Source organism: Puma concolor, chromosome F2 (assembly GCF_028749965.1).
Source record: "Puma concolor isolate L17-30 chromosome F2, mPumCon1.1.hap2, whole genome shotgun sequence".
NCBI classification, from domain to species: Eukaryota; Metazoa; Chordata; class Mammalia; order Carnivora; family Felidae; genus Puma; species Puma concolor.
Window position 1 is genome coordinate 7,852,083 of NC_141684.1, and position 14,051 is coordinate 7,866,133.

The 14,051-nt window shown below is 51.3% G+C and overlaps 1 protein-coding gene across 6 annotated transcripts in view; it reads left to right on the forward strand.

Annotated features, from left to right (window-relative positions):
* ZFAT (zinc finger and AT-hook domain containing) overlaps positions 1–14,051 on the forward strand; it is a 350,311-nt gene that overhangs the window by 135,537 nt on the left and 200,723 nt on the right. For all 6 annotated transcript variants that reach the window (XR_015246882.1, XM_086695747.1, XM_086695746.1 and 3 more), the window contains one exon: positions 5,846–6,097. Coding sequence is in view for 5 of the 6 variants with exons in the window: in XM_086695747.1 (XP_086551873.1) it covers positions 5,846–6,097 (252 nt within the window). In the remaining variant the exon portion in view is untranslated. The remainder of the gene's footprint in view (positions 1–5,845; positions 6,098–14,051) is intronic.

The window sequence follows — 14,051 nt, forward strand, 5'->3', positions numbered from 1 at the left end:
AGCTTCCCACAGGAAGTTGGCATCTAAATTTAAATGTCTGTGTCGTCTCTTCTGGACAGCTGCCGCCATAAGGTCGCGCTGAGTGTCCGTAGGCGTGTTGCACTTGCTGTTCCAGAAGCCACCGAAACCTGAGCCCTCTCTTCTACTCTGGTAGGCAGCATGGGGGTAGTTAAAGAGCACCCACCTCGGATAGACTCGTTCTAGTTGTGGAGCGGTCACGTGACAGCCATGGCTGCCGTGGCCCACAGCCTGCTTTTGTGCAGATTACGAAAAGGCGCCCCCGTTCTGGGCTGGTGAGTTAGTGGTAGCAGGCTTGCTTTCTGGGCGAACCAGCCAAAAACGTGATCAGGGCTGATGCAGCCCGTGCGCAGTGCCCACCCGCCTCGCGGAGCATGGCCCAGGGATCGGCCCCCCGCCTGCCCTCCGCGGGCACAGCTGCGGAGGCCCTGCTGCTGGCCTACGGGAGTGGCTCTCGGCATCTGTCACAGGGAGATAAGATGCCGGCCTTTATTTTTGAAGAGGTTATGGGATAAATACATGTTAATACCTAATGCCTTAGTACGTGGTGAGTGCATGAAGCACTTCACGGCCCCGGAGTCAGAGCGCTCCAAGGCTTGTAGCTGGGTGACACCGTCATCACTTTCCTGCAGAGTGCAGAGGACAGGTCAAATCGTATTATTTCTATGCTCGGGAATGAACTGAGCCGACACAGGAGTGAAGCTCACGGACTCGGAGGCAAACAGTGGGTTTAAAGCCTTGCTCTGCCACTCATCTCTTCTGTGTCTTGCGGCAAATTGAGCACTCTTCTTAAACCTCAGCATCTTTTTCTGTAGAATGGGAATAACACCAGTGGTTCCCAGACATTTGATGGGGAAATGCATGTGAAGTGCTCTGCGCGATGCTGAGCTGTACGTGCTTAATGATCGCTGGTTGTTGCCGTTGTTCGCATGACATTTCCGCATCATTGCTGGGAAGTCCACGGGGAGCAGGCTTGGGGTGCCTTGCCTCCCCGGTGCCTCGTGTTCCAGGGCCAGCCGTAGTCTGTCCCGTGAAGGGGACGCCGCGTTCCCCATAAGCCTAGAAGGCTCACACTCCCGCGCTTCTGATAAATAATTCATCGTCTTCCCATTGCTTCCTGGGCTCGTTGGAAGTAAATGTCAGAGACTGAGTGTCAGGCCCAACTGTGTGGAGAGTTTCAGGATTTTCCTAAAATCTTGAGTTGGAGTGACATGATTAAGCCACGGAGTGAGGGTGCTGGCTTTCTCCTTAGTCTTCAGCACAATGAAATGTGGATGCCCCAAATTCTGCCCTGGCTTTCTTGCTGTGTGAGAAACTCTAAATGAAGAAATCAAGGGAAAAGTGCAGTAATGAACAAGAACGGGTGTGCATTGACGAATCACATGATGTGATGGTGGCCTGGCTGGGAGGCTGATAGTTCCTTCAGGGAGACTGTCCACGTCAGAATATTAATGAGCAGGGCCGTAGTAATAAGCAGCTGTCACTTACCCATCACCTTCTAAGTACTACGCTCAACATCTTAATGGGTTGCTTTTATTTATAAGTGACTATAAAACAGACAGTCTTGTGTTTATTCTTCATATTGGAAATGGAAGCTCCGGGGATTGAACTCAAGGCGGCCTGTCTCCCAGCTGGTGTTCTCTGCACCACACACACTGGTGCCTTGAACATGCTGAGCACCCTCCCGAGGGGTACGTGACTCAGTGGAAAGATCTGGGCCGGGGAGAAGGAAACCTGGATCCTGGCTCTGAGCTCAGCAGCAGGCTCTGGAAAATGTGCTGAGTGCCTCGAACCTTTGAGGCCCTCATTTCTTTTCCTGTTGAGGAAATTACATTTGCTACATCCATCTCTTAAGGTTTTTATGAGGATGAAATGAGATAATAACTGGGAAAGTGCCTCGCACACTTGAGTGATGTACAAATAAAGGGCTCACGTTATTAGATTTTTAGTAGCGTGGAGCTGTTTTTTTTCATGGTGCCCATGTTGTCTTCTGATTGAATTTAAAAACCCTTGGCAGAGGCTTCCTGTCCCTTGCTCGTTTTGGCCTTGGATCTTCTGACCGTGAGGAAGCTGTCCCCCCAACTACAGCTTTGGGACAGGGTTGAAATGATGCATGCTGGCTCGCCCCTTTCTTCCTTTGGGAAACTGTGGACACAGGAAATGGCCTCCTGTCATCAAACAACTGATGGACGTGTATTTACTTATTCGGTGGCTGTGACATCTCCAGCTCTGTCTGCGATCCTGTGGGCCCTGGGGATTCAACCTTGGGATGTGTGACAGAGGTGGGGAGAAAGGGACACATGCGGTCGGAGGCTGTGTCAGTGACTTACATGCTACGTGTGTCTCATACTGTCAGCGTGAGACCAGCTGGGGCGGCCTCGTGGAGGAGGCTCTGAGGGTTTGAATTGGGGCCTGGGGTGCAGGAGGTGGGCACAGGCAGGGGGCGAAGTGCGGGTATAAGAAAAGAGACTGGGCTTACCTGTGCAGATTTCGTGAGGTCTAGAACATTGCCGAGCAGCAGGGAGAGAGCACAGCTCTGTGTGTGTGTGTGTGTGTGTGTGTGTGTGTGTGTGTGTGTGTGTGTGTTGAGCCTTGTGAGAAAGGACCTAGAAAGCCAGGTCTGAGTGTTGTAAACAATGGAAAGTTCCAGAGCAAGGGCACAGCAGTGAGACAAGGGGTGGAGGCGGAGGAGGGCGGGAGCAGGAGGCTGGAGGCCGTGTGAAGGGTTCTAGGTGACAGGGAATGGAGAGGGGGTTCCGTGGACAGATGTCTTTGGGACAGATCACAGAGACACCGGACAGAGGGATCCACGGAGGAGGAAGGGGACGGAAAGGAAGCCCATGCCGAGGTCTGGACCGCGGCGTTCTAGGACCTCGCTTGCCCGGGGCCCGGGTTCTCAGCACTTCAGCGGGGCGTCCGTGGTTGCCCCGGTTCCCAGTGCTCTTCAGTTATTCCAAATTCACTTATGCATATTTCATTTTTTGCTAACTAATTGGTCTTGAGCATCTGCATTATGGATGTGGCAAGATGTAAGATGAGTTTTGTCACCGTCATGTTAGAGGTTTTCCAAGGCTCTCAGGGCTGATTTTGTTTCTCTCCCTTGACAGCCAGATTATGCACCACTCACCAGTTTAATTCACTGGGATTTATCAGTGCCTGCCGGCCCTGCGGGATACCAGGTTAGGTGTTGGGGGGGCAACGGGCAGTCAGGACCAGGGCCATGAGTCCCCTGTGCACAGACCGCGGCAGGCAGAGCCCCGCACCCCGTGGCACTGTGGCACGTGTTCCGGCTTGTCTCCGAGGAGGGAAGGTGGGGTGCCCTGCCGCTGTGAGCGTGGTGAACCCCGGGTGAGGGGCACGGTTGCCCACAAGACTGCTGGCCCCAGCCGTAAGTTTGGGGGTCCCCGGGACCAGCTAGCTACGAATCCGGGGGACCCCAAGGGCTCTCTCAGCTTCCGTGGTTTGTTGGAATGACTCACAGAACTCAGGAAAGCAGCATACCACGATTACCATTTTCTATAAAATGTGTATGAGTCAGAACCAGCCAAAGGGAGAGATGCAGGGGCCGAGTCTGGGGTTGGAGGGTTTGAGGTGTGGACGTTTTGGTCACCCTCCTCCCCCTGTGGAGTCCTGGATGCCTTGCCTTCTTCCGGCTGTCTTACATGACAGGACCCAAGAACTTCCAGCCAGGGATGCTCACCCCAGCGTTCGGTGTCCAAAGGTTTTATGGGGGGCTTGGTGACCCACTGCCTACGTGGCTGGCCGTTGGTCCCATGCTCGTCCTGTAGGTTCAGATGAAGACGTTTGTTCTCCGGTTCCTCCAGAGGTCAGGGCCGGTCTGACTTGTCACAGGGCCCGTCATAAATCACGTTGTTAGACCAGGCATACAGGCACCCCTGTCGGGCAGGACCTCCTGAGGGCCTGGAGGTCCCCCCCAGTAGCCAGGGGCAGAGGCCAGACATCTTGTCTACATGGCTGCGTCCTCATAGGGCATTTCAGAGAGGAGCATCAGGCCGTCTGCATGGCAGGGTTCAGGGTCCCTCTTCGGTGTTGCGCCCGGGCCACAGGCGTCCATAACTGTCACGAGACACGCTTCTGCAGCTCAGCCGACGTGACACGTGGTGCGTGTTTCACAGCCAGTCCTTCTCTGCTGTTCCTTGCCGCTTCAGTAACTTGCACAAGATCATGCCGTGGTGACGGAAAACAAGGAGAACTGTTCTCATGACCGTGAGGTAAACAGTTCTGTCCTTACTGTGTACATTCCTTCCCTCGCCGCCCCCTCCGGCCTCCCATACACGTCGGCTGGGCCTTGTGTCTACACAGCTGTTCTGCTCGGTAAAACCTGGTGTGGGCCACAGGATCGAAGCGTCCTGTGCCCTCGTTCGTGCCACCTGGTCTCTGCCTTTGCCTGCCTGTTGTAAAGTGCTCCCTCCCCGGCCCCCCGTCTCCAACACGCCCCGGACAGAGCGGGAAGGCAGGGATTGTATGGCTCACTGTGGCCCTGGCCGACGAGGGCTCCGCTGTGGCTCTCGGTTGGCGCCGACCCAGCCCAGCCCTGCAGCTCCACAGAAGCCCTGCCCCTGCCAGGGCTCCCCCCGCAGCTCTTCCCCCGTTCCAGTGCTCCGTCTCCTCGAGTTCTTGGGGACCCCGCGTCGGAGCAGCCTCCTCTGTCCAGCGCCCACGTTGTCAAGCCGCTCGCTGGTTCCTGGCAGATTCTGCCCCAGAACCGTCCTGCCCTCCTCTCCCCTGTGGTCTCCCTGCCTGACTTGGGAGCACCGCAGCCCATTTCACGGGTCCTCATGGGGGTGGCCGAGGGCGGGTGGGTGACACTTTCCTGTGCAGGGCGGTAGCCTTGGAGGGAGCAGGAGGGGCCCCGAAGACCTCACTGCTTGGTACGTGACCATTTTCCCAGGGTGGGTGCTGGAGCCTAGGACCCCTCCCCTCCTCCGCTGCTCAGAGTCAGAGAGGATGGCACCCTGCAGGCGCCTGGCCCTGGGGCGCCGGCCACACTGTGCTGGCTTCCTGCTTGGCGTCTCTCAGGGTACCTGTCACGTGACATCACCTGAGCCCGCGCCCCTCCACCTTCACACGAGCAACAGCAGGATGCTCCCCGACCCCGCTCGCCAGTCTCACTTCCTACCCGCATTCTGGAGGTGACTGCCTTGAAGACGAGTGCTAATTAACCAGAGTTACAAGTTGACAAATGATTTGAAGCTTGCTCCAGAGCGGCTCTGAGCATGCCATCCAACTCGCTAGGTCGCCTGGAAACTTGAAGCACGTTGCTCTTGTCTTTAGTCCTGTAATTGGTAGATTGAGATTGTAATTCTTTTTTCCCTGTTTTATCGGAACAATTTGGCTGTAATAATTATGACGCCTTGAAATAATCTGAATAGTTGTGCAGCTCATTATGAGCATGAAAGGCTAAGCGGCCTTTGAGAATCCTTTGCAAAGAAGTCCTTAAGCACTTTTCCGAGAACTGGGTATAAATGGACCTGCTGCTTGCTTCACTAGGAGTCTGATTTGCGAACCGGGCGGCTGCCGGTCACAGTTCAAAATCGTCCCCACTTTACGGAGGAAGCCTGTGCCAAGGTTTGATCGCATAGTATTTTTAAAGGAGAGTATTAGGAAACTGGTTGTACGTTGGCACGTGGATGCAAAACTGTGAGCACTAAAGGTACGTCTGCAGCTGTTAATTTCTGGAACGGCTTCAGACTTTCTGTTTTTCATAAAACCCGAAACTGAACACATTTCCACATTTGGAAGTTGAGTGCGTGCCGTGCACTGTCGCCTCCTGTGACTCCGTTGTGCCCTCTTGTTTCCTTGGTAGAGTTTTCAGTCATGAAGAGGAAGAGAGGCAGGCCGAAGGGGTCCACGAAGAAGCCCAGCGGCGAGGAGGAGCTGGCAGAGAGCGTCGTCAGTCCGCAGGAGGGCAGTCCGCCGGCCCCAGAGGAGGGGAGCAGCCTGGCTCCGGGCAGCTTGGAGTGCGGCCAGTGCCGTCGAAAGTTCTCTAACCCGCGCCAGCTGAGGAAGCATGTCTGCATCATCGTGCTGAACTGGGGTGAGGAGGACGGAGACGCAGGTACGTTGCCCAAGGGCCGGACGCGCCAGTTTCTCGCGAAGACGTGTAACTGCGGACATCCGTTTGCCCTGGGTCAGTTACTGCATGGAGATCGAGCGCTTTTATATGCGGCCTACCTATCTGGAAAAGTCTCTGTTTGGGAACTGATGACCGTTACTGTCGGTGACGTGTCCGGTAGGCGGTGCCCACGGAGTGCGAGTCACGGGGGCACGTCCGCGGGAGCTCTGGGCTCTGCAGAGAGGGTAAAACACAGCGTCCCCTCGGTGAGCTTGCGTCCTGGGTAGGACAGCAGGGTTGTGCATCACGAGATGTTAACAGGGAACGTACCCTTGGAGGGGAGGCGGCCTTCTGACGGGGGGTCAGGGAGCCTGGAGTCATGGTGTGTGTGGCATTGGCATTAATGGAGGGAGGTGTGGGCAGAAGTGCAGACATTAGGGTGCTCGGGGCCCCTGTGAGGCACCTGCTGAGCCAGCAGTGGCTGGGGGGCTAGGTTGTGGCAGGCATTCTGGAAGAAAGGAAAGAACACTGGTGCTTCCTCCACTGATGTTCCTGGCTAAGCTTCATCTGAAGTAACTTGCTTTTTAAAAAATAGTTGTTTAATTTTGAGAGCAAGGGGGGGACGTGGAGGAGGGGCAGCGAGAGAGGGAGATAGAGTTCCGAAGCCCGATGTGGGGCTCCAACTCGCGCCGTGAGACCGTGACCTGAGCTGAAGTTGGGCACTTCGCTGACTTTGCGCCTGAAGTAACTTCTAAAAGAGGCTGAAGGAGGTTCAGTGAAGGTGGGCACGGAGTGCTGTCTCTGCGGTGGGGCAGGTCTCGGGGGTGACCCTGTGGGAGGAGTGAACTAGCACAACTGCACTGGAGAGGGGAGGGCCTCTGCTGTGGGCCCTGCTCTTGTCTGGTTCTTGTACCGCTTGTTAAGTCTTCAGACTTTGCCCAAGATTTTGAGTTCTTACTGTGTTTTGTACTGTGCTAAGCTTGTTACATGGGAGTAACCAGTTCTGGTCAAAACATAGGCTTTGGAATATGGCAGCCAGGTTTGAATCCCAGCCTCTCCAGGCCTTACTAGCTTCCTTCTGCCTCAGTTTCCGTACCTGTAAAATGGGAATAATACACAGCACTATCTCATATGGTTGCTTTGAGGATTGAATAAGGCAGGACTTTTAAAGTGCTCAGAACAGTACCTGCATTTGAAAAGCACTCAGCAAACATTAGCTATAACTTATTCGTAGCAGTATGGGAACAGTACTGTTGTCTTCCTTCCTGTTGTGTATGTAAGGATAGCTAGACTGGGCAATCAGGTGTTTGTCCAGGGTTCTTTAGTTAGCAAGGGAGCCTAGCCTCTGAACCTCAGTCCTCAAGTCCCTTTACGGTAAACACCTCCCAACCGGGAAGCAAGACCCTAGCGCAGATCGGGGGCGTAACTGAGTAACTGAGTAACTGATATTTACCAGACATCTAGGTTGGTGGCCAAGGCTCATTGCCAACATCTGCGCAAACTGTAGAAAATATAAAACGTTCTTTCCTTTGAAGAACGGCTCTCGAGGTGACTTTCTAGGCTGCATGGGCTAATGCAAATAATGGACTAGCGCTCAAACAGGATAGGCCACTGGGAAGACACCTGTCCCGAAGCGGAGGGCACGTCATTGCTGTGGGAGGCACGTAGGCCGGGAGTGCTGTGGTTTCAGAGCCATTGGCCTCCTGTTTCAGAGCCTGATGCCCTTTTGGCAAATAAAGATACTTCTAGAACTGAGATGGTTGAGGGAGGAAGGATTAGAATGCACCTCCCTGCCCATAAAGTGCTGATTTCTGGTGCATTTGTCAACCACTGGCCCTGGGTTATGGGTTGTCCCCCCCGGCCCCCACCCCTGCACACCCCCACTCTCTTTTTCTCACACAAATAGTTAATGGTGGTTGCATGTTGTTTATTTGTTCATTAAGTTTTTTACTTTATTTATGTATTTATGTATTTATTTATTTATTTATTTTAACGTTTATTTATTTTTGAGACAGAGAGAGACAGAGCATGAACAGGGGAGGGACAGAGAGAGAGGGAGACACAGAATCGGAAGCAGGCTCCAGGCTCTGGGCCATCAGCCCAGAGCCCGACGCGGGGCTAGAACTCACGGACCGTGAGATCGTGACCTGAGCTGAAGTCGAACGCTTAACCGACTGAGCCACCCAGGCGCCCCTAAGTTTTTTACTTTAATCCCTGTATAGTGTTCCTAGTTTCAGGCACACAGTGTAGTGATTCAGCACATCCACACGTCACCCGGTGCTCATCACAAGTGCAGCCCTCAATCGCATCCCCCCAGCCGCCTCCCCTCGGGTAGCCATCGGTGTGTTCTCTGTAGTTAAGAGTCTGTTTCTTGGTTTGTTTCTCTCTTTTTTCCCTTTGCTTGTTTCGTTTCTTAAATTTCACCTAAGAGTGAAATCAGATGGTATTTGTCTCTCTCTGACTTATTTCACTTCGTGTTATACCCTCTAGCTCCATCCATGTCGTTGCAAATGGCAAGATTTCATTCTCTTTATGGTTGACTGATATTCCATTGCACATACACGTATGTGTCCATGCATGCACACACACACACACACACACACACACACACACCACACCACACCAGCTCTTGATCCAGTCACCAGTTGATGGACGCTTGGGCTGCTTCCGTAGTTTGACTATTGTGGAAATGCTGCTATATAAACGTAGGGGGGCATGTGTCCCTTTGAATTAGTGTTTTTGTATCGTTTGGGTAAATACCCAGCAGTGTGATTCCTGCATCACAGGGTAGTTCTGTCTGTAGCTTTTTGAGGACCCTCCATACCGTTTTCCAGAGGGGCCGCACCAGTTTGCGTTCCCCGTGGCCCTTGCCTCTTAATGAGTGGGGCCGGCTGTAGCGTTAAGAGAGCCCTGTGTGTACCTGCCCAAGTCCCGAGAATTTGAATCTTTGGGTTCATTCAGTGCTGTCTTCTTGAGGACCTGTTTTGTTTTTGTGCCTTCACATGATTTATCCCGCCAGCCTCCTCCTGAGAGACCCCTGGGCTTTCTGTGCGATTACGGCTGGAACTCAGGGTTCTCCTTGGCAAAACCTTCCTGCTGCTGCTTCCTTCAGATGTCAGACCTGGATCTAACTTGGATGCAGCCTGAGGAGTTCAGTCGGGTCTGTGGATTGTCTGCATTGCCCTTAGGGTTTTCTTCCTAAAACAAAGTTTTTCAGTGTCTCCCCTTCAGAGTCAAGTGCCAAGTCGTCTCCTGGGCATTGAAGGCCCTTAAGATCTTTCCAAAAAGATCTTTCCAAAAAGATCTTTCCAAAAAGATCTTTCCAAAAAGATCTTTCCAAAAAGATCTTTCCATGGAGCTCTACAGCATTGTTTTTCTGTGTCGTATTGTTGTCAGCTGAGCAAATTCAGGGTCGTTGCCAGTCTTTTGCTGTTGTAAATATTGCTTTCATAAATACTTCTGTGTGCAGGCGTATTTGTATGTACGTGCATGTATATGTGAGTGGGCACACGTGTATTTGCGGACTTACGTTGTTACTTTCATAGGATAAATTCCTACAAGTGTAATTGCTGGGTCAGGATGTATATTACATGTTGCCGAAATCCCCCTCCCCACCAAAAGCTCACACCAATTCAGGTTCCAGAAGTGTCTCACAGTACCTATCTTGTTTTTCTTTTTAAATACCTGAAATGATGCAGAAAGTACTAAGAGGAAAGTAACAATAATCCAGAATTTCACTGCCTAGGTGTATTGACTACTATACCGTGTAAGAAAGAGAAGGAAGATCCTTCTCCGTTCTGTGTACACATGTTTTTTAGAAATGGGGTCATGTATCATGTTCTGTGATTTCTTTTTTTTTTTTTTTTTTAATTTTTTTTTCAACGTTTATTTATTTTTGGGACAGAGAGAGACAGAGCATGAACGGGGGAGGGGCAGAGAGAGAGGGAGACACAGAATCGGAAACAGGCTCCAGGCTCCGAGCCATCAGCCCAGAGCCCGACGCGGGGCTCGAACTCACGGATTGCGAGATCGTGACCTGGCTGAAGTCGGACGCTTAACCGACTGCGCCACCCAGGCGCCCCTGTGATTTCTTTTTTTACTCACCAATATAGCCGATAACATTTTCCATGTTAATATTTTTTTGTTTAACAAGCTGTTTCGTAGCACTTTCTGGATACTCCGTGTTTACTGCTGCTAGCTCCCGTAATTCTCATAGCAACCTGAAGAAGTAGGCATTATTGTTACTCTCATTAGGCACAGAGAGGTTCAGGAGTTTGCTTAGATCACACAGCCTGTATGTGGTGGGTCTGGGTTCTGAACTCACCGCGGTGTGGCAGCTGTGCTATGCTTCCTGACCAAACTACTCAGTAAATGCAGATTTTTGTCATTTTTAAAGGACACCCAGCATTTCATCGTATGTGTGGGCCATATATTTTCCTTCATCGGTTTCCAGTTGGTTGACATCCAAGATTGCTTTTCATTTTTCTCCCTGATTACAAAAAAGAAAACCACTACTCAGGGCGTCTGAGTCAGTGAAGTGTCCAACTCTTTTTTTTTTTTTTTTTTTAATGTTTGTTTATTTATTCTGAGAGTGAGTGCTCATGGGGAAGGGGCAGAGAGAGAGGGAGAGAGAGAATCCCAAGTGCTCATGGGGAAGGGGCAGAGAGAGAGGGAGAGAGAGAATCCCAAGCAGGCTCCGTGCTGTTAGCTCACAGCTCGACACAGGGCTCGAGCTTAAGACCTGAGATCAAGACCTGAGCCAAAATCAGGAGGTGGACGCTTAGCTGACGGAGCCACCCAGGTGCCCCAGGCATCTGACTGATTCTCGATCTCAGCCCAAATCTTGATCTCAGGGTTGTGAGTTCAGGCCCTGCACCGAACTCTGCACCAGGCTTGAAGCCTACTTCAACAATAACAATAACAATGACAATCCACAGGTGAGTGGTCTTGAGCATGCATATTAATTTTATTATTTGCACTTATGCTATTATTATCTTAGACGGATGCCAGTAATGTAATTGCTCGGCTAATAAGGGTATAGTTTACCTTTTGACACATACGCCTGTTGCCAAGCCACCCCGTAGACAGCATCTGTCAGTTACTTCCCGGACACATATGTGCCGAGGGTATTTTCCACGTTTATCATTGTCTTGTCGTTTGTAGCCTTGCTTTGTTTTCTTTCGCACTTTGCTGGAGTTTTAAATGTCTGTATTGTCACTACATGTTCCTTTTAAATTTCTTGCCCCTTTCTTCATGGCTTAGAACACTTACCTCTACCCCCAAATAATAAAAAACGTGCTCCTATGTAGTTCTCTGTTATTTTTGTACGGTTGTATTGGTTACCTGTGTCTTTGATCCATCTGGAAATTGTATTTTTGTAAAAAGTTTAAAGTAAGACAGTTATATATTTGATCACTAAACATGGGCAAAAGAATTCTGCTTAATAAATGCAGTTTGGTAGATAAGCTATTTCACATCAAAGGGTCCACAGAGGAAATAATAAGGGTCCGGTGCAACGTCTAAGAAATACTTTAAAAGAGTAAAACTTCGTATTTTGAAAATACTTGCGCATTTATAGGAAGTTGCCAAGATTGTCTAGAGAAGTCTTGTGCCCTTGACCCTGTTTCCCCTAAGGATTGTGTAGAGGTTCACGCATGACGTCAGAATGGGGACGTGGACAGTGAGATGACGTGTGTGGGTAGTTCCGTGTCACGTGTCACAGGGGTAGACATGTCAACCCACCCCCACCCCGGGCAACCACAGGTCTGTCCTCCAGCTCTGTAGTTTGGTCATTTGAGCATCTTCTATCAGTTGAATCACATGGTATGTGACTGTTTAAGATTGGCTTGGAAAACCCCCTTTCCAGCCTCACTTTCATAATTTTATAGGTGAGGAAGTTGAGTCCAGAAGTGATGATGATCGGGCGGAGCCCCACGCCTCGTCCGAGGTAGGGTTGGGGTGCCATCCCACACCTCCTGACCCTCACCCATTGGCCAGCCTGCTGTGCCACAGCCGTGTCTTGAAACCGGTCTCATTTCCACTCCATGGAGGCAGATTTTATTCATTTCAGTGTCCCTTTGTGAGCTTTATCTCTAACCTTATAAGAAATGAAGGCTCCACCCTGCGAGGTTCATGTTTATCTTCTGCTCTGTAATTAGTTCAGCCATGTCTCCTACAATGGCAGACTTGAGCAGTCCTTTCTAATAAGATTATCAGCGGCCTCCAGTAATAGCCGTAGAGAAACTGGACTCGTGTTCCATTGATTTGAATGACCTAAAAGGACTTTAAGTTAACAAATACCAAACGGAAAGGTAGAAGTTCTGGGAGTCTTTCCCTTTCTGGCCCCTGTCGAAGCCGCTGAAATATGCAGAAATGACCTTCTGCCCAACTGGCTTGTGGCTGCCGTCCATGTGTCCGTGTGACTGCTCCGGATCCTAGTTTGCCAAGCACAACGTTACAATTTGGAAAATTCTTGCATAATTGTTTTAATACACGGTCTGCAAAGAGCAGATTAGTGACATTTCAAACAGTTGACCTTGACTCTTTAGCTTGCTAAAACAATTACAAGAAAACAAAACAAGCCCTTCCCTTCCCTGAACCACAGCAAGTTAAAATAATACTTTTGATGTGTATTCAACGTTTGTTTATTTTATTCTGCATTTGAATAGTAAAAGAAACCAGGAAAAGAGATTTTTTTTTTTAATGCCATTATGTGGAGCAGCTGGTGTTTTTGAAAAACAGTTTGCGGCCTACAGAAATCAATATGTCAACTTTATAAAAGTTGACTTCTGAACCTGTCTTAGCTTGTTATTTCTGGGGTCATTTTCTGCAAGGAGAGTTGCAGAAATGGGCTCTTAACTCTTGTTAAATCTGTCCTCGAGAAGACAAGGCATTTATTTTAAGATATTCCCTAAGATGCCCCTGTAATCTTCATGGAGATTTTTTTGTAACAATGTTTCAAGTGCCTTCTACTGCGTTTGTGTTAGCAAAACGGCTGACTCCGTAATGGCTGCTCTGACTGAAAACGGTTTTGGGTGAGTTGTGTTTGAAACTTTGCAGGTGGCCAGGCGGAGCAGCGTCAGTCTCTCGAATGGAACATTTTTCTCCGTGGAAGGCTGAGTAATGGTAACGGCTGGTTCCTCTTGCTGCCTGTAAACCCTGGTTTCACCCGTGCACCGGTCAGGTGACTGGAAGCCTGGAGGTCATGTCTCCAGGCACACCCAGCCTTCGGCCTGCTGGGAAGTGTGGGAGTGTGTCCTGGCACTGTGAATATTCCCTCGCGGTGACACCTTGTGCTTCCAGCTCCCCCCCCCCCCCCCCCCCCCCCCCCCCCCCCCCCCCCCCCCCGCTTCTCTCCAGCTGCTCCTGCCCCGCCTGCTCGGTGAGCTCCTGTTCCTCCTGAGTCTGTCAGTCAGCGGAGGCCAGGCCACACCCTTACAACAGGCCTCTCCCAAACTGCAGTGGCCTAACTGGAAGCAAGCTCGCGTTCTCCTTTGGACTCCATACCTGCTGCCGGTCCTCAGGGGCTCTGCTCACTCGGGGTCCTGGACGGAGAGAGCGGCCCCCCGCCCCGAACGTGGCTGGTCACTGTGCAGGAGGGGAGGAGAGCCCTGCGTGGTTTCGTGCCAGCCTCGAAGTGACACCCGTCATTTCTGCCCGTGCATTTCGTTGGCCAGAGCTGATGTCGTGGCCCCACCGACTTCAGGGGGCCAGAAAGTGCCTGGGGTGGGGGAGAGCCGGAGGTGTTTGATGAGTGTCACTAGTGACTGCTGCATGGCTCCCATCCACTTCCTTGGACTCACCCCCCAGCTGTGCTCTGTGACCTGCAGACGCCCTCCTTGCCCCCACCCCGTCCTGGGCTCCAGATCCGTTCGGGTGACCCACAGGCGGCTTGAGCTGTGGGCTTGTTTGGTGCTGAGCTCACTGACTAGCTCCTTATAAATGGTTCCCCCATATT